This window comes from Ursus maritimus, unplaced genomic scaffold (genome assembly GCF_017311325.1).
Source record: "Ursus maritimus isolate PB19 unplaced genomic scaffold, ASM1731132v1 scaffold_16, whole genome shotgun sequence".
Lineage (NCBI taxonomy): Eukaryota > Metazoa > Chordata > Mammalia > Carnivora > Ursidae > Ursus > Ursus maritimus.
The window spans coordinates 44,636,402-44,658,456 of NW_024424008.1; the positions used below are offsets into that span (position 1 = coordinate 44,636,402).

Here is a 22,055-nt window from a genome sequence, read left to right on the forward strand (position 1 = left end):
CCTCAAAGAATAATTAATAACGATCATGAACGCAACACTAAGTTGGATAAATAAAAAACATTAATTCTGCCTTGCTTTTCATTGTACAGAATCCCAACTCTTCTTGACATCGAGCTGGCAACATCCTTTCCTCTGGTGTCAGTTCTGTTCTTCCTGTCTCAGGCCGTAGGTCTTAAATAAGAGCCATACACTTGACGGAGATGTTTTCTCTTACAAGGGCATTGACTGAATTCATGAGTATGAGGAGTGGAAGATGAAGGGACAGATATTATCTCTAACAAAGCCAAATTAGAAAATATCTAGCTCTTGAGGATAGAAGGATATATGTTAGAAAACTGCCAGTGGATTTTGTTTGGGAGAACAGGTATGAATTTTATGTTCTTAGAGCCTCATAAAGGATAGCCTAGTGTAAGAGAAGTATGCAACCAGCAGTGTACAAGGCTTGGTATTTTCTGAATCAAATGGAAGAATACAGGGATCATGTTATAGAGTTGAGTTTCTCAAACTTTACTGAGGGAATTCCCTTTATAAGGGGGTGGTGGTTGTAGTGAGACACCAGTCCCAATACCAGTGATGAAACCTTCCTCAAAGATCTAGCTTTGAAACCGAGAAGTCTCTACAACACAAAGAGAATTTATTCTCCTTCTCATTCCCCCCTCTCTATTGATAAATAGACAGATAGATAGATAGATAGATAGATGCATAAGATAACAATTTTGTATGATTCATTGTAATTTTTTGTGAAGTTCTCAACTATCAGACACTTTATTATGGACTTCACCATTATTATATTATTTAATGCTTATTTCTTAGCTGGTATTACTACTACCAAGTTACATATGAGGACCCCAGGGAATTATTCATCTGTACTGTTGATTTTTGAAGTGTACATTACTATCAACAATTAAATTCTTGGTTCTTTAAATTTCCCCATGAACTCGGAAGAGAAAATAGAATTCCAAATGGCCCCCAATTGCTGCCCCTTGTGTACACTCCTTGCTGAACCGCCTAGCTGTGAGTAGGTGAGACCTGAGACTGCGATGGGATATCACCTTTGATGCACTCTGTCACATCACACGTTGTCACAGCAAACTGGACACAGATTCTCTTACTGGCTTTAAAAAGTAAGCCGCCATGTTATCAGATGGCCAGGTGGCTGGGACCTGAGGGTAGGCTCTAAAGCTGGGAGGGATGATCCCTGGTAACAGCCACCAAGAAAGACAGACACCTCAGTCCTAAAGCCGCAAGGAAATGAATTCTGCCAACAATCTCCATTGGGTTGGAAGAGAAATTCAAGCCTCAGATGAGATTCCAGACTCAGCTGACATCTTGATTTCAATCTTGAGCAGAACACCCAGCTCACCTGACTCAGACACTGTAAAAATGGAATTTGCATTGTTTTATGCTGCTAAGTTTGTGGTCATTTGTGATACATAAGCAGAAGTTAATACAATGGATTTCTATGACTTTCTTCTACATATATCTGTGGGTGCCTCTATTTGTAGCATGTGTTTCTGTGTGGGCAAGAGATAGAGAGAGAGAGAGGAAGAGAGAAAATGTTGATGAAATCATTCTATCATCTTTACCAAATAAGTTTTGTTACAAGTAAAGTTGAGTTTAACTCTAGAAATATCTACCATGGATGATGCAGTTGCCACATGAAAATGGGTGTCCAGTTTTCAATTACATACTGGGTGCTCTCTCTACTCCCACAGGGACAGACACAAAAGGCGTGGAAAATGACAAACGTGAGCCTGGTCACAATGTTCTTCCTTATGGGGCTTCCCTGTGCACCAGCACTGGACATCCCCCTCTTGGGACTCTTCTTGGTGATTTATGTACTCACCGTGGTGGGGAACCTCCTCATCCTGCTGGTGATCACGGTGGATTCCCACCTCCACAGCCCCATGTACTACTTCCTGACCAACCTGTCCTTCATTGACATGTGGTTCTCCACGGTCACCGTGCCCAAAATGCTGATGACCTTGGCGTCCCCAGGAGGCAGGGCGATCTCCTTTCACAGCTGTGTGGCCCAGCTCTACTCCTTCCACTTCCTGGGGAGCACCGAGTGTTTCCTCTACACAGTCATGTCCTATGACCGCTACCTGGCCATCAGTCACCCGCTCAGGTACACCAGCATGATGAGTGGGAGGACGTGTGCCCTCCTGGCCACCAGCACGTGGCTCAGTGGCTCTCTGCACTCTGCTGTCCAGACCACACTGACATTCCGTTTGCCCTACTGTGGGCCCATCCAGATCCAGCATTACTTCTGTGATGCCCCTCCCATCCTCAAGCTGGCCTGTGCGGACACCTCCGTGAACGAGATGGTGATCTTTGTCAACATCGGGGTCGTGGCCTCGGGCTGCTTTCTCTTGATAGTGCTGTCGTATGTGTCCATCGTCTGGTCCATCCTGAAGATCCGCACCTCAGAGGGGAGACACAAAGCCTTTCAGACCTGCGCCTCCCACTGCATTGTGGTCCTTTGTTTCTTTGTTCCCTGTGTTTTCATTTACCTGAGGCCAGGCTCCCGGGATGCTGTGGATGGGGTCGTGGCAGTTTTCTACACGGTGCTGACGCCCCTTCTAAACCCGGTGGTGTATACCCTGAGGAACAAGGAAGTGAAGAGAGCTCTGTGGAAGCTTATAGAAACAGTGACATAGTCCCCAAGCAAATTAACATTAGAAAGTAGATATGCCCAATTTTCTAAAAATATGGTAATATAATTTAGGCATCAACATGCAACATATTACATGTGTAGTCTCAGTGTTCAATATTGTCCACAATGACCCACTCAGGAATATTTGTTTCACAAATTTCCTGAAGAATTTTTAAAAATCAGAATTAAATTTTATTGATGATGAGCTTGCTTAAATTTTGGTCTATCAAATTTTTCTCTGTGAAAATTTTTTTTATCTTTTGTTCCATTTTATTGACCTACAGTTGACATATACCATTGTTTTGCCATCTTAAAAATTACATATTCTCCTTGGAACTCAGACACACGGGTTGTTTTATTCATATACCTAAGTTTATAATATATTTTTTTTCATTTTTGCTTAAGACTTATGTACACAACTTGGGAATTACACTCTTGGGCATAGTGTCCAAGGACAGCAGCAAATATCAGAGTCACTAACTCATGGTTACGGCAGTGTGGCTACCTTCTCAGTCTGTTAGTGGCTCTGTGTGTATGTGCTGTGTGTGTGTCCGAGTGTGACCACCCCCCGTCCGGGCACATCATGACCACGTTAAATGCTCCCACATTGAAAGGTTTTTTTTTTTTTTTAAGATTTTATTTATCTATTTGAGAGACACAGAGAAAGAGACAGAGAACAAGTTGGGGAAGGAGGAGAAGAGGGAATGGGAGAAGCAGGCTCCCTGTTGAGCAGGACCCAGATGTGGGGCTTGATCCCGGGACCCTGGGATCATGACCTGAGCCAAAGGCAGACACTCAACTGACTGAGCCAGCCAGGCACCCCTGAAAGAGTTCTAAGCTCTGAGCAGCTCCTTAACTCTCCAGGTGGCTCTGCCAGGACAGGCTGTGGAGCTGACATGCTCCTCTCAGGAACCGCCAACCATCGCCCCCTTGCCAGGGTCCTGCAGTTTCCCGGGCTGGGTGAGGCGGATCGGGAGGAAGGTAAGGACAGAAACCAGTAGTCTCCATCACATACTCTGACTTTGAATTCCTGGGCTACCTGACCCAATATTCACAGTTAGCACTGAACCATTCATCACTGCATTCTTTTACCACAGCTGGTGGTGGCTGGTCATCTGCCCAGGGAGCTCCTGCTCCCACCGTCTTAGGGTCTTGGAAATTCAGCTGCACCAAACTCCAACCTGCTCTGCGACAGGAACACCCACATTGCAGGCTGGGGCCAATGATGTTTCCTATGTAGAGGAGAAAAATGAAAATATCTCTAAGTAACCTGTTCATGGGATTTCAACATTTCTTTTAAAATCAGAAAGAAAAAAAAAACCTAGAGAGGACAAAGCACCCTGAAAATACCTGTTTAATAGCTACATACATGGCCCGTACTTGTGGGCATCCACATATAATAGATGAAATGCTATACTTGCATCCAAACAAAAATAAATATTGGCTCAAATAACTTTGGAAATTTTATGGTCTTTACCTCAATTTTTCATCTCAAAAATCACCCTCTCTCAAACTACTGTTATGAGGATTAAATGAATGTATAGAAGTGGTTTGAGTGATACTGATTCATAATAAATTCTTTTTTTAAGATTTTACTTATTCATTCAAGAGAGTGTGTGTGAGAGAGAGAGCACGAGTGGAGTGGGAAGGGGCAGAGGGAAAGGGAGAAGGAGGCTCCCTGCTGAGCCAGAAGCCCAACATGTGGCTCCATCCTAAGACCCTGAGATCATGACCCTAGCCAAAAACAAATGTTTGACTGAACCACCCAGGCACCCCAGTAAATTCTCAATTAAAGATCTAAAGTTCAAACCTGGGGCCACCAGTCAGATAGCCTGGTTCTCAGAATCATTCTCTTCACAAATTATGTCAATGATTCCCAGCCATTAAAATAGTATATTTGAAGATGCATGAATGTTGCCATTATTATTACTATTATCATTATTATTATATAAATTACTCCAGCTAATTATGGACAATGCAATCATTCTGATTCATTAACTATTTTGATAAATTTGCTGCCCTCATATTTATTAGTTTTCAAGGAATTTAACTATAAGAAAATACCTGAAATGTTAAAATTATAATGAATTAAGTTATTCTAGAATTATTCAGCTGTGAAACAGAAACATTATTGAGCTTGGGATATGCTAGACACTTCATAAGTTAATCATTACAAGAACCTTATAATTATTACAATAGCCCTATAATAAGTTCTCTATTATAAAAATTGAGAAAACAAAGACAGATTAGAAACTTGATAAAGTCCCACGCTAGTAGGAATATGGTCAAGGTTTAATTTCAGGCTATTTGGCACAAAAGCTCATGGTGAAAATTCTACTGTATGTTACGATCACTAATTTCAGGAACTTTCCATTTTGGGGGAAGAAGAGCAATACCAATGAGCAACAGCAATTACTGGCATAATGAAACACCGATTTTTGAATAGTTATGTGTATTTTATAACTAAATGTGGGATTTTGATAGAAACTACATTTTCCCCCATAGACTATGAAAAGAGCATGATCTGCTCTACCTCCAGCTAAGTGAGATTGCAAATGTGTCATCCCGCAGTCTCATCCCACTGGTTCCTTATGTGTTCCCCATGAAGCGGCGGGTTCCTCTGGGAAAAATACTGTCAGAGCCCCATAGTCTCCACCTACATCAATCCTGTCTGATTTCTTCAGGATATTCTTCCTACTAAGATGCTTTCTATTCCCAAATATTTACTTTTCAGGGACCCGACTTCCGATCCACACTGAGTCCTAAACAGATGGCACCTCGTTCTCTCCATATGTTCCTACCTTCTTTTCAAGTCCCTGATAACTTGAGTTCTTTGTTCTTTCCATTTGGAGGTAAACCTATCACAACAAGTTCCTATGTCTACACCAAAACCTTTTTTCCTTCTTCTTCTTCAATATTTGTCTCTCTGTGGTATGACCGGCCCAACAAAAGTAGCCCTGAAACTTGGAAGTTCTTCCCATAGTCTTTGTTCACACATTTCTTCTTCATGCAATTGGAAAAGTGGTAAGAGAAGAAATAGAGCAAAAGAATGGAGGTAGGATGACATGAAGAAATTCCAGAAAATAAAGAAGAATGTTGGATAATTTTGATACTTCAGTAGTGAATCCTTTACATTATGAAATAATAATTGGGACAACCTCATTTTGTAAATACTTCATTGTGTTGTTGATATGCTCCAAGAGTTATTAGTACTGTTTTCAAAAAGGGAAAGTAAAAAAAGAATAAAATACTGGAGAATTGATGTTTGCATTGCACATGGGAACCGATGAAATCTCAGCAAATGTCTCATCGCATTGTGCCACATTTTGATGTATTCTCCTGAGTTTCTCCCCAAAATAGCAGCTCTGGAGGATCGAACTTGTCCCCTGCGGCTCGTTATTCATGGTGCCATTCCACTGTTAGCCTGAATTCTGAAAATATTGTTTGATGATAGCATAATGTATCTGATTGATTCCTTGAAGCTCTATTTTCTGAGTTCACTAGTGGTCGAAAACTGTCTATATGATAGAAGTAGTAGCTGAATTATAAGAAGTAATTACCTAATATAGAAAAAATCAGGCTCAAATCACGAATGACTTATGACCTCAGTGCTGATACTTATTCATTCACTCATGCTTTCTCAAATAATTAATCAATGCAATAATTCCTTCAACAATTTAAATTAGGGGACTCCTATACGGTGTCGGTGCTCCAGAACTCCAGAGTCCAGTGGGGAACACATAAGTAGACAAATGAATCTTACAGTGTCCTAATGTATATATGAAATGCTACAGTAAACAACATAACATCTAACACAGATTAGGTAGTAGAGTGAATTATCACCTAAAAATAAAAAAAATAGCATACGCAGATAACAAAGACTTACTTCAACTACATAACCCATAATAATTAGATATATAGAGTATGAATAATACAAAGGTGATTTCAGTCTACATGTTTTGGCGTCTGCTCCAAATTCACAGAGCTTCTGTTTCCCAGGCCAAATCATAATGCATGTTGAATCTTTTAGTTCTAACAAGAAGAAAATTTGGACACAAAGGTCTAAACTAAGGTATTTTGCATTTCTTTTTATTGTCTGAAAATCTCTGTATCCAGACCATGCATACATGTTGACTAGGACCTGCCCCCACCCAACCACAGGAGGGCCAGAAGAAGGTATAATCCTACCATGTCCCGGAGATAGAGATGAGGAAGCATTAGGTGGACCGCACTAACTAAGCCTGACTCAGGTCTAACTCAAATGTTTGCAGTGTGACCCGATTTTTCTCACTGTGGGTAAAATTAAGACAAAAACATATCTCCTCCTCTTTGGTAGAATGGGGGGACATTTTCAAAATGGGTATTAGGGTCATATCCTTCTTCAAAGTCATCACCATCAAACTATTTTCAGGGACCTTATTCTCATGTTTGGATACCCATACTAGCAAAGTGACCAGGGGACGTATATATTAGATCAAAAGAGACATTGGCAAAACCCTACGGATTCGGTATCACTCTATTCCTCCAGTTCACCCCCAGTCAGCAGGGGCCATGTTGAATTTTGCAAATATTGAAATTTATGCAGCAAGTGTCAGGGGGTCAAATGCCCTAATGCTAGCACTTCAGATCATTAGATAGAAGCAGAAGGCAAGGGCTCTCATGGAGTGAGCTGTGAGTGGGAGACTTTCTAGTTAGTCCTCCTCCAAAGGCCACCTGCTGGCTGCATATTGACACGTGTGACCATGTGATATGAGAGTATTTGAAATCAGTAATGAAGTGTGACAAACCATTCACAGGTGGACCACACTCTAAAATCAACACAGAAGAGCAAGGTCGCAATGGGCAGTCTGCTGTGTGTTAATCACCCGTCACTGTCCCAGGCCAATTTGCCCTGTGACCTCAGCTCTCTGATGGGTCCAAGAAAAGCCTTGATATTCAATGTGTCCCAATTTGCCTTGTTTTAAGAAGGCAAGGGACAGCTTCCAAGCTCTTTACTTGTTGGAGATGAAACCAGAAGTCACGATCATGACTTTTTAAGCTCGAGAACTGAACATTATTTTTTATGATACAATAGTTATTCAGATTTACTTACAGGTTTGATTTTTTTAACTTTCTATTCCTTCCTATATTTCAAATGCCTATTTCAGGATGAGTTTTATTATTGTGTTGTATATTTTTAAGTTACTTGATACGGTTGTAGTAGTGGTAGAAACTTCCTATTTTTTAATGTCTCTAAATGTCATTATTGCACACTCATACTTGGTAATTACTCAGCATTCAATCATATTTATTTTTTTAATGGAACGTGGTGGATACAGAATGTTACATGAGTTTCAAGTGTACAACATAGTGGTCAGACAAGTCTACACGTTATGCTCTGCCCGCCACAAGCATAGCTTCCATCTGTCACCACACAAGGCTGCTACGAGATCACTGACTGTATTTCCTATGCGGTGCCTTTCCTCCCTGTGACTCACTCCTTCCATACCTGGAAGCCTGGACCTCCTGCTCCCCTTCACCCACTTCGCCCCTCCCCCAGCCCCCCCCTCTGGCAGCTGCCAGTTTGTTCTCTGCCTTTAGTGGCGTACAATTCTTGATTGACAGTTATCTCCTCACATTCTTTACACTTTATTTCCATATTGGTTGATTTGTATCATTGCTGAGGCTCGATAAGCTGTTAAAATATTATTTCACTGAAGAATTACTTATAGCATTTTTCACAAGTCATATATTTTGAAGATATTTTGCTAATTCATAAGAATTGTGGGTTTTAATATCTTCCTGTTAAATTGATTTTTTTTTATTTATAAAATGCCCTTTATACTCAGCCACAAAACAAATGAAATCTTGCATTCGTGACAACTGGATGGACCTAGAGTGTATTGTGCTATGTGACAGAAGTCACAGAATGACAAATAGCATATGATTTCACTTCCATGTGGACAGACAAACCAAACAAACAATAAAACAGAAACAGGCTCTGGAAGCAGCAAATCGCTCAAGTAGAGAACTACTAGTGTTGCCAGAGGGGAGGGAGTGGGAGGATGAGCAAAGCAGGTGAAAGAAATAAGGAGCTAAAGGCCTCTAGCTATCAAGTAGTATGTCACTGGATTCAAAGCACAGCAAATACGTAATTTTGTGTAGTGACCGATGGTGACTACACGTAACTTAGTGAACATTTTCTAATGCAGATCGTTGTCAAATCACTATAACTAATATAATATTGTACGTCAACTAGACTTCAATAAATTTTATAAAAAATATATCCTTCACGCTTCTTACTTCCTACCTTAAAGTTCACTTTATTTGATATTAATATAGACTTGGGTTTTTTCCTGCTGTTTTTGTGGTGTATATTTTCCACTGTTACTTTTCATTTTTTAATATCCATTTTTTGTATTTAATGAAGTTTCTTATAAACTAGATAATTAAGAATTTTCAAGTCAGTCTCTAACATTTTTATTTTATTTAAGGTGGTTACTGTATCTGTAATTGCTGGTATAGATTTAAGTTGAACATTTTGCTATTGTTTCAATTTGTGCTTAAATTCTTTTTTCTTTATTCCCATAATTTTTCTGTCTTCCTTGTATTAATCAAAGTATTTAGTGTATTAAACAAGTTTTCATTTTCTTATTTACTTTTTTGTTTTTACCTGTTTTCATTATTCTTTACCTTTTTATGATATTCAATATAATTTTTAATATTATTATTTACTTATGTTAACACTTTTACCACATCCTAAATAATCTAAGACCCTTACAATCATTTAACTCCATGTAACATCTTATATATTTTTATGTTTTGTCATATATTTAATTTCTAACTATGTTGTAAACCTCTTAGGACATTATTATTGGTGCTTTATTATTGAATTGATTTTTATTATTACATGTGCTTAAAATAGTTAATAGTGTTTTTTATTTACCTATATTTTCCCTTTCCAGTGCTAATTATTCCTTCTTGTACTTTGATCTGGGATCATTTTATTCAATTTTGGAATTTTCTTTAGTAATTTTTATGGCGCAGGGATATATTTTACACAGTTCATACTTTTCAGAGGGAGGTTAAGTCTGACAGCTACTTTGTCATGGCTGTGTAGAAATAACGGGTTCTCTTTTTGTTTTTAACTTGAAATTTGACTTTTCTCCTTGCCTGCTTTGAAAAAGCAGCTTTATAAAGATATAATTTGCATATGCTGAAATGTATCCATTTTAGGCGCCCAGTTTGATGCTTTAACAAACGCTGGTTACTTCCACAATCGAGATAAAAACCTTTCCCATCACCACAATGGAATCCCTATGTCCCCTCTGCTGTTCTTCACCAGCCGGAGACCCAGACTCATCTGCTTTCTCTCTCTGTAGATGACATCTGCTTTTTTGGAGTTTCCAACAATGGAATCATACAGTACATACGCTCTTGTGACTGGCTTCTTTCACTCATCCTTCTTTTTCTCCCTCATCTGCGTACTACTTAGCACACACCTACACACATACACAACACATGTACACATAAAACCGGGCAAATGTGAGTAAGATCTGTGGATGAGATCAATGCCAATATCCTGGTTGTGATATTATGCTATAGTTTTACAAATTGTTGCCATTGGGGGAAACTGAACATACTTACGTAATGGATCTCTCCATTTTACTGTATACAATTTTACATGATTCTACAATTATTTCAATAGCCATTTCAACTAAAAAAATGACACCGATATTTATCTTATATATCACCATTAAACACTTAAATTACTTTCAACTTGGTTTTGTTTAACATATATTATTATAGAATTTTGAATCTTTCAGCATATTTCCACTTTGAAACTATTAATAGTTCTCTCCTTGGGCACTCATGCTTATCACAGTGTCCACTGGATGATGCTACACCTGTTTTTCCTCCATAGCAGATGAGGACCTTCATGAATACAGAGACTTTGTCAGTTCTTTGGGTGTATCTATTGCTTATCACGTAACATAACACTCAGTAAATGTCCTATAACAGTTTGTGCTACTGTGAGTTAAGTAAAATAGTATGATGTAACAAGAAACTAGAAAGAATCCGAGTGAACCCAATGGCTAAGTAAGTTTGATCAAACTCATCCTCAGTTTTCTCCTTTGCAAATTGAGTAAGGTTCTAGACTAGGCCATATCAGTCTGGTTTATTGACATGAACACTAGTAATTGACCTCTTAAATAGATCACTGTTGCATGGTTTACATTGGTCATACCTTTATAGATAGTACAATTTTCTTCCCAGCATGGCCTCATAACTTGCTTAGAGCAAGATATACAACCTAGCATAGATGGGTTGCCTTGCTAAAGGGTCTCTGGAAGGCAGGTGCTGCAAGTCTGAGGAGTCTGACAAGTGATCTCCAGTTCTAACAGGTGCCTACCAGTTTCTCTTCTTCTCTTCTTGGTATGCTAGGCAGTGTTGACATTTATTGCACTAAGAGGATACCGGTGACATTTAAATTAAACATTTATTTTTAGAAAAACTACTTTATGCTATCAATATAGGTGTATATTTGACTGCTTTTGAGGTTCATGGCTCAAGTCTTACCTCCCAGATAGTGTCTAAAGTTCATTTTACACTTTAAGTCACACAAATGTGAACTACAGACAATATAATTACAGAGGTCTGGTTACTAGAGTCTGGTTCTAAAATTGGAAGATACTTTCAATATTTATTGGTAGTATATTTTTGTCTCTAAGATTATTTTCTTAATTTCACACATTTGCTATTTGTCTCTTGTTTATTCACAAAAATAATTTTAAGATTGCTGAAATTAGAAGCTTTGCATTTAAGATAACAGTCAGGAGCTCTGTAAATATAGAACAACAATCTAGATAGTGGTATCTGTTACCAATTCAGTACAAATAGTGCATAAAGTACATAGATAGGCAAATATTTACTTTAAAAATCTTGGAAGTCAAAGCGAAAAAATTAAAGAGTTATAGAGTTTTCATTAACTCATAAATGTGAATAAAGTCATTCTTGAGAATCAAGTACCTTTGGTATGATATTGTATAACATAAAATTTCATCATATGGGTACTATATTATATAATGAATTGCAAATATTACATGTGATTTTTATCAGTATAATGGTTTGAAAATTGAGAGAGATTTTTAGATTGATTTAAATTGGCAAAATGAAATATAGGTGAATTGTACTGAAGAACAATTTTACAAAATATTTATCAGGGGATAGGAGTAACAACTTTTCAGATGATTTACTTGATAGAATAGAAAAGAGAAGAAGAAGCCATCATCCTTCCTCTTACACTATCACCTAAATGTCTACTTATTGGGATTCTGGCAAGCAATGCAGAGGGAAAAATTAAAAATGCATTAAATTTTAATGAAAAAATCAAGATTGGATACTTGAAATGTTCCTTACAAGTATAATGTTCATGTTGGTGGTTTAATTTAGTCCTAAAAAAATTTTTAAAAAGCTAGTCATATCTGGCCTTTCTTCATTATTTACGTTGGGTGAATACTGACTGACTTCTCACCTTGAGCAGAGCTCTCTTCACTTCCTTGTTCCTCAGGGTATACACCACCGGGTTTAGAAGGGGTGTCAGCACCGTGTAGAAAACTGCCACAACCCCATCCACAGCATCCCGGGAGCCTGGCCTCAGGTAAATGAAAAGACCAGGGCCAAAGAAACAAAGGACCACAATGCAGTGGGAGGCACAGGTCTGAAAGGCTCTGTGTCTCCCCTCTGAGGTGCGGATCTTCAGGATGGACCAGATGATGGACACATACGACAGCACTATCAGGAGAAAGCAGCCCGAGGCCACGACCCCAATGTTGACAAAGATCACCATCTCGTTCATGGAGGTGTCCGCACAGGCCAGCTTGAGGATGGGAGGGGCATCACAGAAGTAATGCTGGATCTGGTTGGGCCCACAGTAGGGCAAACGGAATGTCAGTGTGGTCTGGACAGCAGAGTGCAGAGAGCCACTGAGCCACGTGCTGGTGGCCAGGAGGGCACACGTCCTCCCACTCATCATGCTGGTGTACCTGAGCGGGTGACTGATGGCCAGGTAGCGGTCATAGGACATGACTGTGTAGAGGAAACACTCGGTGCTCCCCAGGAAGTGGAAGGAGTAGAGCTGGGCCACACAGCTGTGAAAGGAGATCGCCCTGCCTCCTGGGGACGCCAAGGTCATCAGCATTTTGGGCACGGTGACCGTGGAGAACCACATGTCAATGAAGGACAGGTTGGTCAAGAAGTAGTACATGGGGGTGTGGAGGTGGGAATCCACCGTGATCACCAGCAGGATGAGGAGGTTCCCCACCACGGTGAGTACATAAATCACCAAGAAGAGTCCCAAGAGGGGGACATCCAGTGCTGGTGCACGGGGAAGCCCCATGAGGAAGAACATTGTGACCAGGCTCACGTTTGTCATTTTCCACGCCTTTTGTGTCTGTCCCTGTGGGAGTAGAGAGAGCACCCAGTATGTAATTGAAAACTGGACACCCATTTTCATGTGGCAACTGCATCATCCATGGTAGATATTTCTAGAGTTAAACTCAACTTTACTTGTAACAAAACTTATTTGGTAAAGATGATAGAATAATTTCATCATCATTCTCTCTCTCTCTCTCTCTCTCACACACACACACACACAGAGGCACACACACAGATCTATGCAGTAGAAAGTCCTAGAAATCATTGTATTAATCTCTAGGTATATATCATAAATGACCACAAACTTAGCAGCACAAAGGAAATACAAATTTCCTTTCTTACAGTGTCTGTGTCCGGTGAGCTGGGTGTTCTTAAGGTTAAAATCAAGATGTCAGCTAAGTATGGAATCTCATCTGAGGCTTGGGTTTCTCTGTCAACCCAATGGAGATTGTAGGCAGAATTCATTTCCTTGCAGTTTTAGGACTGAGTTATCTGTCTTTCTTGCTGGCTATTAGTAGGAATCCTCACTCTGAGCTTTATTTCTTTTAATAATATTTTTTATTATATTATGTTAGTCACCATACAGTACATCCCTGGTTTTTGATGTCAAGTTCCATGATTCATTACTTGCATATAACACCCAGTGCACCATGCAATACGTGCCCTCTTTACTACCCATCACCAGCCTATCCCATTCCCCCACCGCTCTCCCTGCTGAAGCCCTCAGTTTGTTTCCCAGAGTCCATAGTCTCTCATGGCACTCCCAGCTTTAGAGCCCACCCTCAAGTCCTAACCACCTGGCCATCTGATAACACAGCAGCTTACTTCTCTAAAGCCAGTAGGAGAACCTCTCCCCGTTTGCTGTGATAAACATGTCACAGAATGCATCACGAGTGATAATCCACCAGAGTCACAAGTCTCACCCACACTCAAGGGGAGGTGATTTGGCAGGGAGTGTGCACGAGGGGGCAGCAATCGGGGGGCGGTGCTTTGGAATTCTATTTTCTCTCCAGAGTTCATGTAGGAACTTAATAAACCAAGAATTTAATTGTTGATAGCAATGCACACTTCAAATGTCTACAGTACACCTGAAAAATTTGGGGGGTTGTCATATATACTTGACACCGGTAATACTAGTTGAAATATTGTAAGTATTAAATAAGGTAAGAGATGTGATCTTTAATAAAGTGTTGGCTTCTTGGGAGCTGCTCAAGAAATCATAATGAATCATACAAAATTGTTGCCTTGTGAGACCGAAATGCCTGTCTGTCTATCTATCTATCTATCTATCTATCTATCTATCTATCTATCTCCCAATCTATCTATAGAGGGGGAAAATGAGAGGAGAATAAATTCTCTTTGTGCTGTGAGACTTCTCAATTTCAAAGCTAGATCTTTGAGGAAGGTTTCCTCACTGGTATTGGGACTGATGTCTCATTACAACCACCACCTGCTTATAAAGGGAATTCCCTCAGAGGAGGTGAGAATCTCACCTCTATGATGTGAGACCAGGAATCTTCCATATCATTCAGAACACCAAACCGTGTACACTGCTGGTTCCATACTTCTCTTACACTAGTTTATCCTTCATGAGGCCCTAAGAACATAAAATTCATATGTGTTCTCCCACATCAAGCCACTGGCAGCTTTCTAACATATAACCTTCCATCTTAAATATCTAGATATTTTTTATTTGGCCTTTTTAGAGATAATATCCATCCCTACATCTTCTACTTCTCATACTCATGAATTCAGGCAATGCCCTTATAACAGAAAACATCTCCGTCAAGTGTATGGCTCTTATTTAAGACCTACTACCTGAGACAGGAAGAACAGAACCAACACCAGAGGAAAGGATGTTGCCAGCTTGATATGAAGAAAAGTTGGGATTCTGTACAATGAAAAGCAAGACAGAATTAATGTTTTTTATTTATCCAACTTAGTGTTGCTTTCATGATCGTTATTAATTATTCTTTGAGGGAAGACTAGGAAACCAGCTCCACAATATGAGAGAAGCCAGGATCTCTGATCTCAGCAAAGCTTAGACAAAATGCATCCCGTGTCTAGACAATGTGGCTTGAGCTACATCTAAGCTATAATTTTCATGGGTGAAGGGGAGTGGGAGGTTCAGGCTTCCAGACATGGAATGAATAAGCCATGGGAATGAAGGCCCCGCATTGGAAATACAGTCGATGGTATTGTCACAGCATTGTTTGGTGACAGATGGTGGCTGCACTTGTGGTGAGCAGAGCATAAAGTACAGAGAAGTTGGATCATTACATTGTATACCTGAAAATAGTGTGACATTGTATGTCAAATATACAAACACAAAAACTCTTTAAGCTCTATTTTTCAAATAAGAGAGTAAATAACAGACAAAATTATTATAATCACCTATATGGATATCAGAATTCAAGAACTGGTACAAATGTATCTGAAGTTTCTACTTTACCAGCAGGATCCCATACCCAGAGTAACTTCACATTCAGATTAGATGAAATAGGAAACTTTTCACCAGGTGAATTGCAAGTAGCCTGAGATTTAAGGCAGGACTGTCGATTAGAGTTGTCAATGTTTCATCTGTGTGTCCCTGCTACAGCAATTTGGTCCTTATTTGTAGGTTTTTAATTAATACTTGTGTGAGGGGGTGGAGAGAAACAGGCAGACAGACAGAGGTGGGAGACAGAGACATAGACAGAGACAGTGACAATGTGAGACTTGATAATCCAATGTAGAAGGATGTCTAACAATGCCCAAGCATCTTATCTCTCTGTGGAAGCTCAGGAGGAAAAACAGGAAGACTAAGAGAAATCTACCATTTTGAGAACTCACCTTATAGTATATGATTAATTTCTGTATAAAACTCATCTATTTTTTTTCTTCCAATTTTTTACTATCATTGTCGAGGCAGTAGCCTGCAAGTTATTACTCAAAGAACAGACATACCTGTGATTCTTTGGTGCAAGTGGCTCATTCCTATCCAAGGACCCAACTAGTTGAAGTATAGGGAATGGAAATGAACATGGCTAGATGGGTCGGAACTTAACTTGATTTGGTGTCTCAGGGGATGGATTCCTCTTGGGTCTTCAGGTTCCCTTGATGAGCAGAAAAACAACAAGAGACTAACGAAAGGTTTTTAATAATCATGCTTATATTTCCCACTGTTTTGCTTTTTGAACCCTCCTGAGAAGATTTCATGTCTTTCTGAAACTAGTATCTACACCTAAGAGGAAGGAAGGAGGACCCAGTTATCCTTTTCCCTCAACAGTGATGCAGATAAACACACAACCCTGACTCTCAACTTAAAATCTTCCAGAACCCATAAATGGTCACCACCTGTTTCCATTCTCTATCTCAATGCCACTCTCTCATCCACCATCTTTTTAAAGTATGTTTAAAACATAAAAGTTTCTACCCTTTTTTGATTGTTTAGAGCTTTCGAGTGGCTTTTCTGAGGAAGTACCTAAGGATACATAACTATTTCCCAACGTGTAAGTAATAGATTGCATTGCTATCATAACTTTTATGCTCTTATAAGCTTGTGTAAACACTTGATGTATTAAAGTCGTTCTTAATTTGTAAATAAGATTTTCATGAACTTTACTGATTTCTTTGTTTTGAGGTCATAGTCTTTTGTTATTGATTTGTCAGGACTTTTACAGATTAAGGTAACTAATTCAAGTTACTAACATCAACATCTATTGCTGGCTGAATGGAGGAGAAAGTTCTTCCCACATAGTGTTGGTACAAATCTGTATGGTTACAGCGCCTTCTTTAGGAAAGCAATACGACAGTAGTTATTTTTTTTTTTAAGATGTTATTTATTTATTTGACAGAGAGAGAGACAGCCAGCAAGAGAGGGAACATAAGCAAGGGGAGTGGGAGAGGAAGAAGCAGGCTTCCAGTGGAGCAGGGAGCCCGATGCGGGGCTCGATCGCAGGACTCTGGGATCACGATCCGGAACTGAAGGCAGACGCTTAATGACTGAGCCACCCAGGTGCCCCCAATAGTAGTAATTGAGTTTAAGATCATGTACACTCTTAATTCCAGTAATTCCACTCCAGGAGTCTATTCATGATTGTAAAAGCACCAGGGTATAGTGTCTTCATTCAAACATGTGTGTTGGTACATGGTTTCTAGTGGAAAAACAACGGAACCAAGTGAAAAACTCTAGAAAGAATAAATCATGGTGTTGTTACATCATGAAAACTTAAGCAGCTACTAAAAGATTGAATTACAACCACACCAGTTACCTCTGAGGGGTTTTCATGGGATATTTTCAAGGAGGAGGGGGAACATCATGTCCAGATGTGTGGTTAGCATTGTCTCATTTGTGTAAAGCAAATCATCACAAACTGTGTATTTCAGGGACATAGAGAAAGGAGTAGAAGGATATAAATGAGGTTATTAATCTGGAGTTGAGAAGTAGTGGTGTGAAAAAAGGACAAAATATCTTCAAAAGATGAGAATAATAATATAGCATATAAGATGTTGTCTAATTACTTATAATTTTATTCGTTATTTTATGCATAAAAAACCAGAAAAAAGGGAATTATACATAGTTTAAGTAAAAAAGGAAGCTAAACAAAACTATATATTTCAGTTGAAACACATTTATTTCCCCACACACTCACACACATACAGACACACACACACACACACACTCATGTAACAAACCCCTAGAAAAGCCAATCACTCAAACTTGGAAAAGGAAACAGGAACAGGCAGAATTATTGCAAATTTGTGCCTCATGAATATGTGATGGTGGTCCACTGACGTCTCCATGGAAGGCGCCAGTCCACAGCGGCTTATCATCACCCCAGCCATGAAGCCCTGAACACACTGCAGGACGAGGTCACCCTGCCGTTCAAATCTCTGTGCTGTTAGTCCTATCATGGCCGTCCCCTGAATCATCCTTTCTTGCACGTGCCTTTAATTGCCCTTGCTTCTGACCAAAGTCTAAGTCTAGATTCCGTGTCCACGTCCCATATTTGCTGGAGGGAATGGGAAAGCATCTGGTATTGCTGTCTCTATAGCAAAATGCAGCCCCACTGACAGGAAGAGGGTTTAAATGATACACAGCCAAAATATATGCACAAATAAGCTCTCCTACGCTCCTAGTTAAGGTGGTGCCACGAGATCTCCAGCACAGGTACAGAGCTGCACGCCGTGTGGTCCAGCAGATGCTCTCCAGGGACCTACATAGGTCTTGTACATTTGCGTTTCCCGCCATGTATAAACATATCCTTAGCTGCTCTGCTTACATGTAGCAAAAAAAAATGTTCCCAATTCAAGTGTTGTTTGGAAAGAGAAAATTGTGAAAGGAGAGAGGTGAAAAACATGCTTTATTCATAAAAGAGAACCACAGAGGTTAAAAAGAGAGAGAGAGAGATGAATAAACCACACCCATGAAAATCAGTGAGTCTCAAAAACATAATTCTTAGTTAAGAATACCTCTGTATGGGGGCGCCTGGGTGGCACAGCGGTTAAGCGTCTGCCTTCGGCTCAGGGCGTGATCCCGGCGTTCTGGGATCGAGCCCCACATCAGGCCCCTCCGCTATGAGCCTGCTTCTTCCTCTCCCACTCCCCCTGCTTGTGTTCCCTCTCTCACTGGCTGTCTCTATCTCTGTCAAATAAATAAAATCTTAAAAAAAAAAAAGAGTCATAACAAAACAAAACAGAACTTTAAAAAAACAAAAAAGAACACCTCTGTATGTTACATCAAAAAATAAAATAAAATGAAATGAAATAAAAATGGGCATCAAATGACCAACTCCTTTGAATGACATAAAGCAAAATGAGATAATGACAGTAAAAACAATATATATTTGGTTATACATACATAGGCATGTATATATGCATATGCATATATACATTTATGCACACATATAGTTAGCATAACGTTGCCAATAAATATTGCTTATGTTAAAAAAAGAATACTTCTGTATGATTCCATTTATATGAAGTTCAAAATTCGAATGAACACATATTTGGTAAATTAACAAAAGAAAATCAAGGAAAGGAGTAGGAGAAATTCCAGGATAGTTATTACCTCTCGTGGGGAGAGCAGAGAATGTCATAGAAGAAAAGGACAAAGATGCAACAGTGGTTCTGGTACCATTTTATTCTTAAATTGGATCATGGTTATGCATATTTTGTTTTATTAGTATTTACATATGTATATTATGTATGCATTATATACACATCTAATTTGTAACACTTTCAGAATACATAGGTGTACGTTCAATCTTTTGGATGTTGAAAGTTTTAATGTACACCTACGTATTTGGAAACTGCTAGAAATTAGATGTCCCCACCAGTTGGAGGTGCTGCTGTGCTGATGGCTGTGCTGGTATATTCTAGCAAGACCACTTCGAGAACTGGAGCTGACATTCATCACTACTTCATTATGCTTGCAACTCTCTGTCGTTCTGCACCTGGCATACTGCAGAGTTAAGTGGGAATGACCTCGAAATTTCCATCCTGAATCTTTAAATCTTTGATAATTGTCTTAATCTCTGTGAGCCTCCCCAAAGACACAAAAGATTTCATGACTCTTTTGCTGGAAGTAGGGAGCCCCAGGGCTTCCACGTGACCCTCTCTATCAAAACACTCCCTACTTACTCTACGGGCAGGAAGCCAATCTGGAGATTCCCTCAGTTGCTGAGAAGACCAATTGCAAGTCCCCACTCGTGAACTAGGAAATATTGCAGGGGAATTTGACATGCTGCTAAGGCAGACTTGGTTCGGAGCACGATTTATCACATGACAAAACTGAAGTTCGATAAATGCAATTGATCTGATTCTTTTTCTGTGTAGTTACTGCGTGGAATACAGGTCCATTTGCGGAAAGACAGGAAGAATATACACAGTTCAGGCTATGTTGTTACTACAGGGAATACCTGGTCTTTCCTTCTCCGAAGTGGCACCAACTCAGTGAACTGGCTCAATCAGGAATTGGGGAAGGACATTGACCTCCTTGGTGGCTTAGTTTGGGCCTCTGTTTATGATCCCTGGTGGGATTTTGTTATATTAATCAATAAGGAAAGACTTTTTGGGTTGGCAAGACTTTTTGCTCTTGGATTCATTTGGACTACTATATTCTCTGACCACTCACACTGATGGTCCCCCCCACCCTTGTCTGGGAGTTAAGACCTCTTACTTATGATCCTTAAAACACTGTAAAAATTAAAAGTTCATTTCAATTGCAATAATTCCAACCAGTATCCTTAGCTCTGTATCCGGTATCAATGTCATTCTTAGAGTCTTGTTAAAAGGAGTATGTTCTTGGCCCCTTCAGAGCATACGGTTTGCACGCGAGTCGGCTCGTTGCACGTGTATGATGAACCCACGTCCACATCGCCAGCTGGTCAAGTCATGGATTCCTTTCCCTGCATTCTTATTTAGCATAAGCCACTGTGGAGTCCAAGCATCCGTCAATCAATCAGTCAGGAAACAGTGTAAGGCTACTGTCTTCTGACCAAGCTAGCACAATACCTGCAGAACTTCTGGAAGGCTCTTAGTGGTAATTTCTCCAAACATATAAGGGCAGTCTTTTGTCCTTGGTCAAACTCTTTTGGAATTCATTTTCACCTGACTAAAACTAACGCGGGGAGGGTGGCGGTGGACCAGGGAGGGAGAAAGGACACGTGAGGCGTGCGACTGAGGAAAACTTCCTTCCTCTTAGAAGGAGAGGCCTTTTGGATTTCCAAGCAAGGCAAGAAGAGCCTCACCATGTGGAGCAGGAGGGGCTGATTTTTCTGGGTACGGAGACTCAGTGTGAGGTTGGGGAGTCAGGCACTGCCTCATGCAAATCCCCCCACCAGTTCCCATGCCATTTCTCAGAGCTCTGTTCTTTCTAACCATTCTCTAATCTTACATGAGAGCTCGAGCCAACTAGGCAGTTCATTGGATATTACAGTTAATAATCCACAAAGTATGTGGGTTTGGTCTTTGCTTTTTGCTATTTCAGCCCAGTCTCCCCAACAAAATAAGTCATTATTTTATCATCATAATAGAAGACCACTGGGTTTCAGTATGTTCTTTATCTGAACATTAGCGGATTGGAGGTTCTCAGACGCTCTCTGTAAATTGTTACTTACATTAGAATTTGTCACTCCGTCCCAGAGACCTTCCATGGCCCCATCCATAAAGAAAATCAAATAGGAAGCAAAGGGAGCTCTAGAGTAGAGAGACAGCCACTTGGGCTCCCTAATACAGAGAAAAGATCTCTCCTGACATTCCAAGGCCAAGGATCCACATCAGAATTTGGAACCAAAGCCCCAGTCTGTAATCAAGTATTACTTTGGCTGGTATTATTCGAGATAAATATTTATTCCCATCAGGATAGCACAGAACTTAAAAGCCCCCTGTCACAGGGGAATGAGGTGTTTGGCATCCTAAGTTCCTCCCACCTTCTTCTCCATATGTAGAATCCTCTCTCAGCAGAACCCTATATCTCACTTAAAATCTGTATCATGAGAAAGTATAGAAAAATTAGGAAATCATGTCCTTATAATGGGAAATGTACTGATAAACTAATGCTGACGTTAGATAATTTCTTTAGTGGAGAATGGCTCCGTCAGTAAATAGACCAAGTGCAAAGTTGGGTCTCACGACATGTTACATAAAAATTGCACACCAACAATGGTTCCAACTAAATCATTAAACATATTTAAAGACAAAAACTTTTTCAACAAATATTTATTGGTCCATAGTTCGCCCAGCACTATTCCAGAACTACCCATTCCTCTATTCTCACAGATGGGGAATTCCTTACCACATATCTACATAGACTTGTAGGAGATTATATCCACTGTCTGCACAGTATAATCTTTCTCCTTTGAACTTCATCTCTTTAGAACTGGTTTTTGTTTTTTGTGTTTTGGTTTTTTTTTTTTTTTAGTGTAAAATTGGGATGTGCTCTGGATTATTTCTCTAAAGGGTCTTCCGCTCTAATTTAAGTGTGTTTGACTTTTAAGGG

At 39.8% G+C, this 22,055-nt stretch overlaps 2 protein-coding genes across 2 annotated transcripts; one reads left to right on the plus strand and one right to left on the minus strand.

The window, feature by feature from the left end:
• Nucleotides 1–1,184: 1,184 nt before the first annotated feature.
• On the plus strand, nt 1,185–2,660 carry LOC103662270 (olfactory receptor 10G9). The gene has a single exon (XM_008689928.2). The coding sequence runs from the start codon at nt 1,659–1,661 to the stop codon at nt 2,658–2,660; it is 1,002 nt and encodes a 333-aa protein (XP_008688150.2). The 5' UTR covers nt 1,185–1,658.
• A 9,474-nt stretch (nt 2,661–12,134) lies between these two features.
• LOC103662480 (olfactory receptor 10G7) lies at nt 12,135–13,070 on the minus strand. Its single transcript, XM_008690165.2, has one exon. The coding sequence runs from the start codon at nt 13,068–13,070 to the stop codon at nt 12,135–12,137; it is 936 nt and encodes a 311-aa protein (XP_008688387.2).
• Between the last annotated feature and the right edge of the window lie 8,985 nt (nt 13,071–22,055).

Coding starts and splice junctions, on each gene's coding strand:
- LOC103662270 (XM_008689928.2), top strand. CDS start 1,659: ATGAAAATGGGTGTCCAGTTTTCAATTACATACTGGGTGCTCTCTCTA.
- LOC103662480 (XM_008690165.2), bottom strand. CDS start 13,070: ATGACAAACGTGAGCCTGGTCACAATGTTCTTCCTCATGGGGCTTCCC.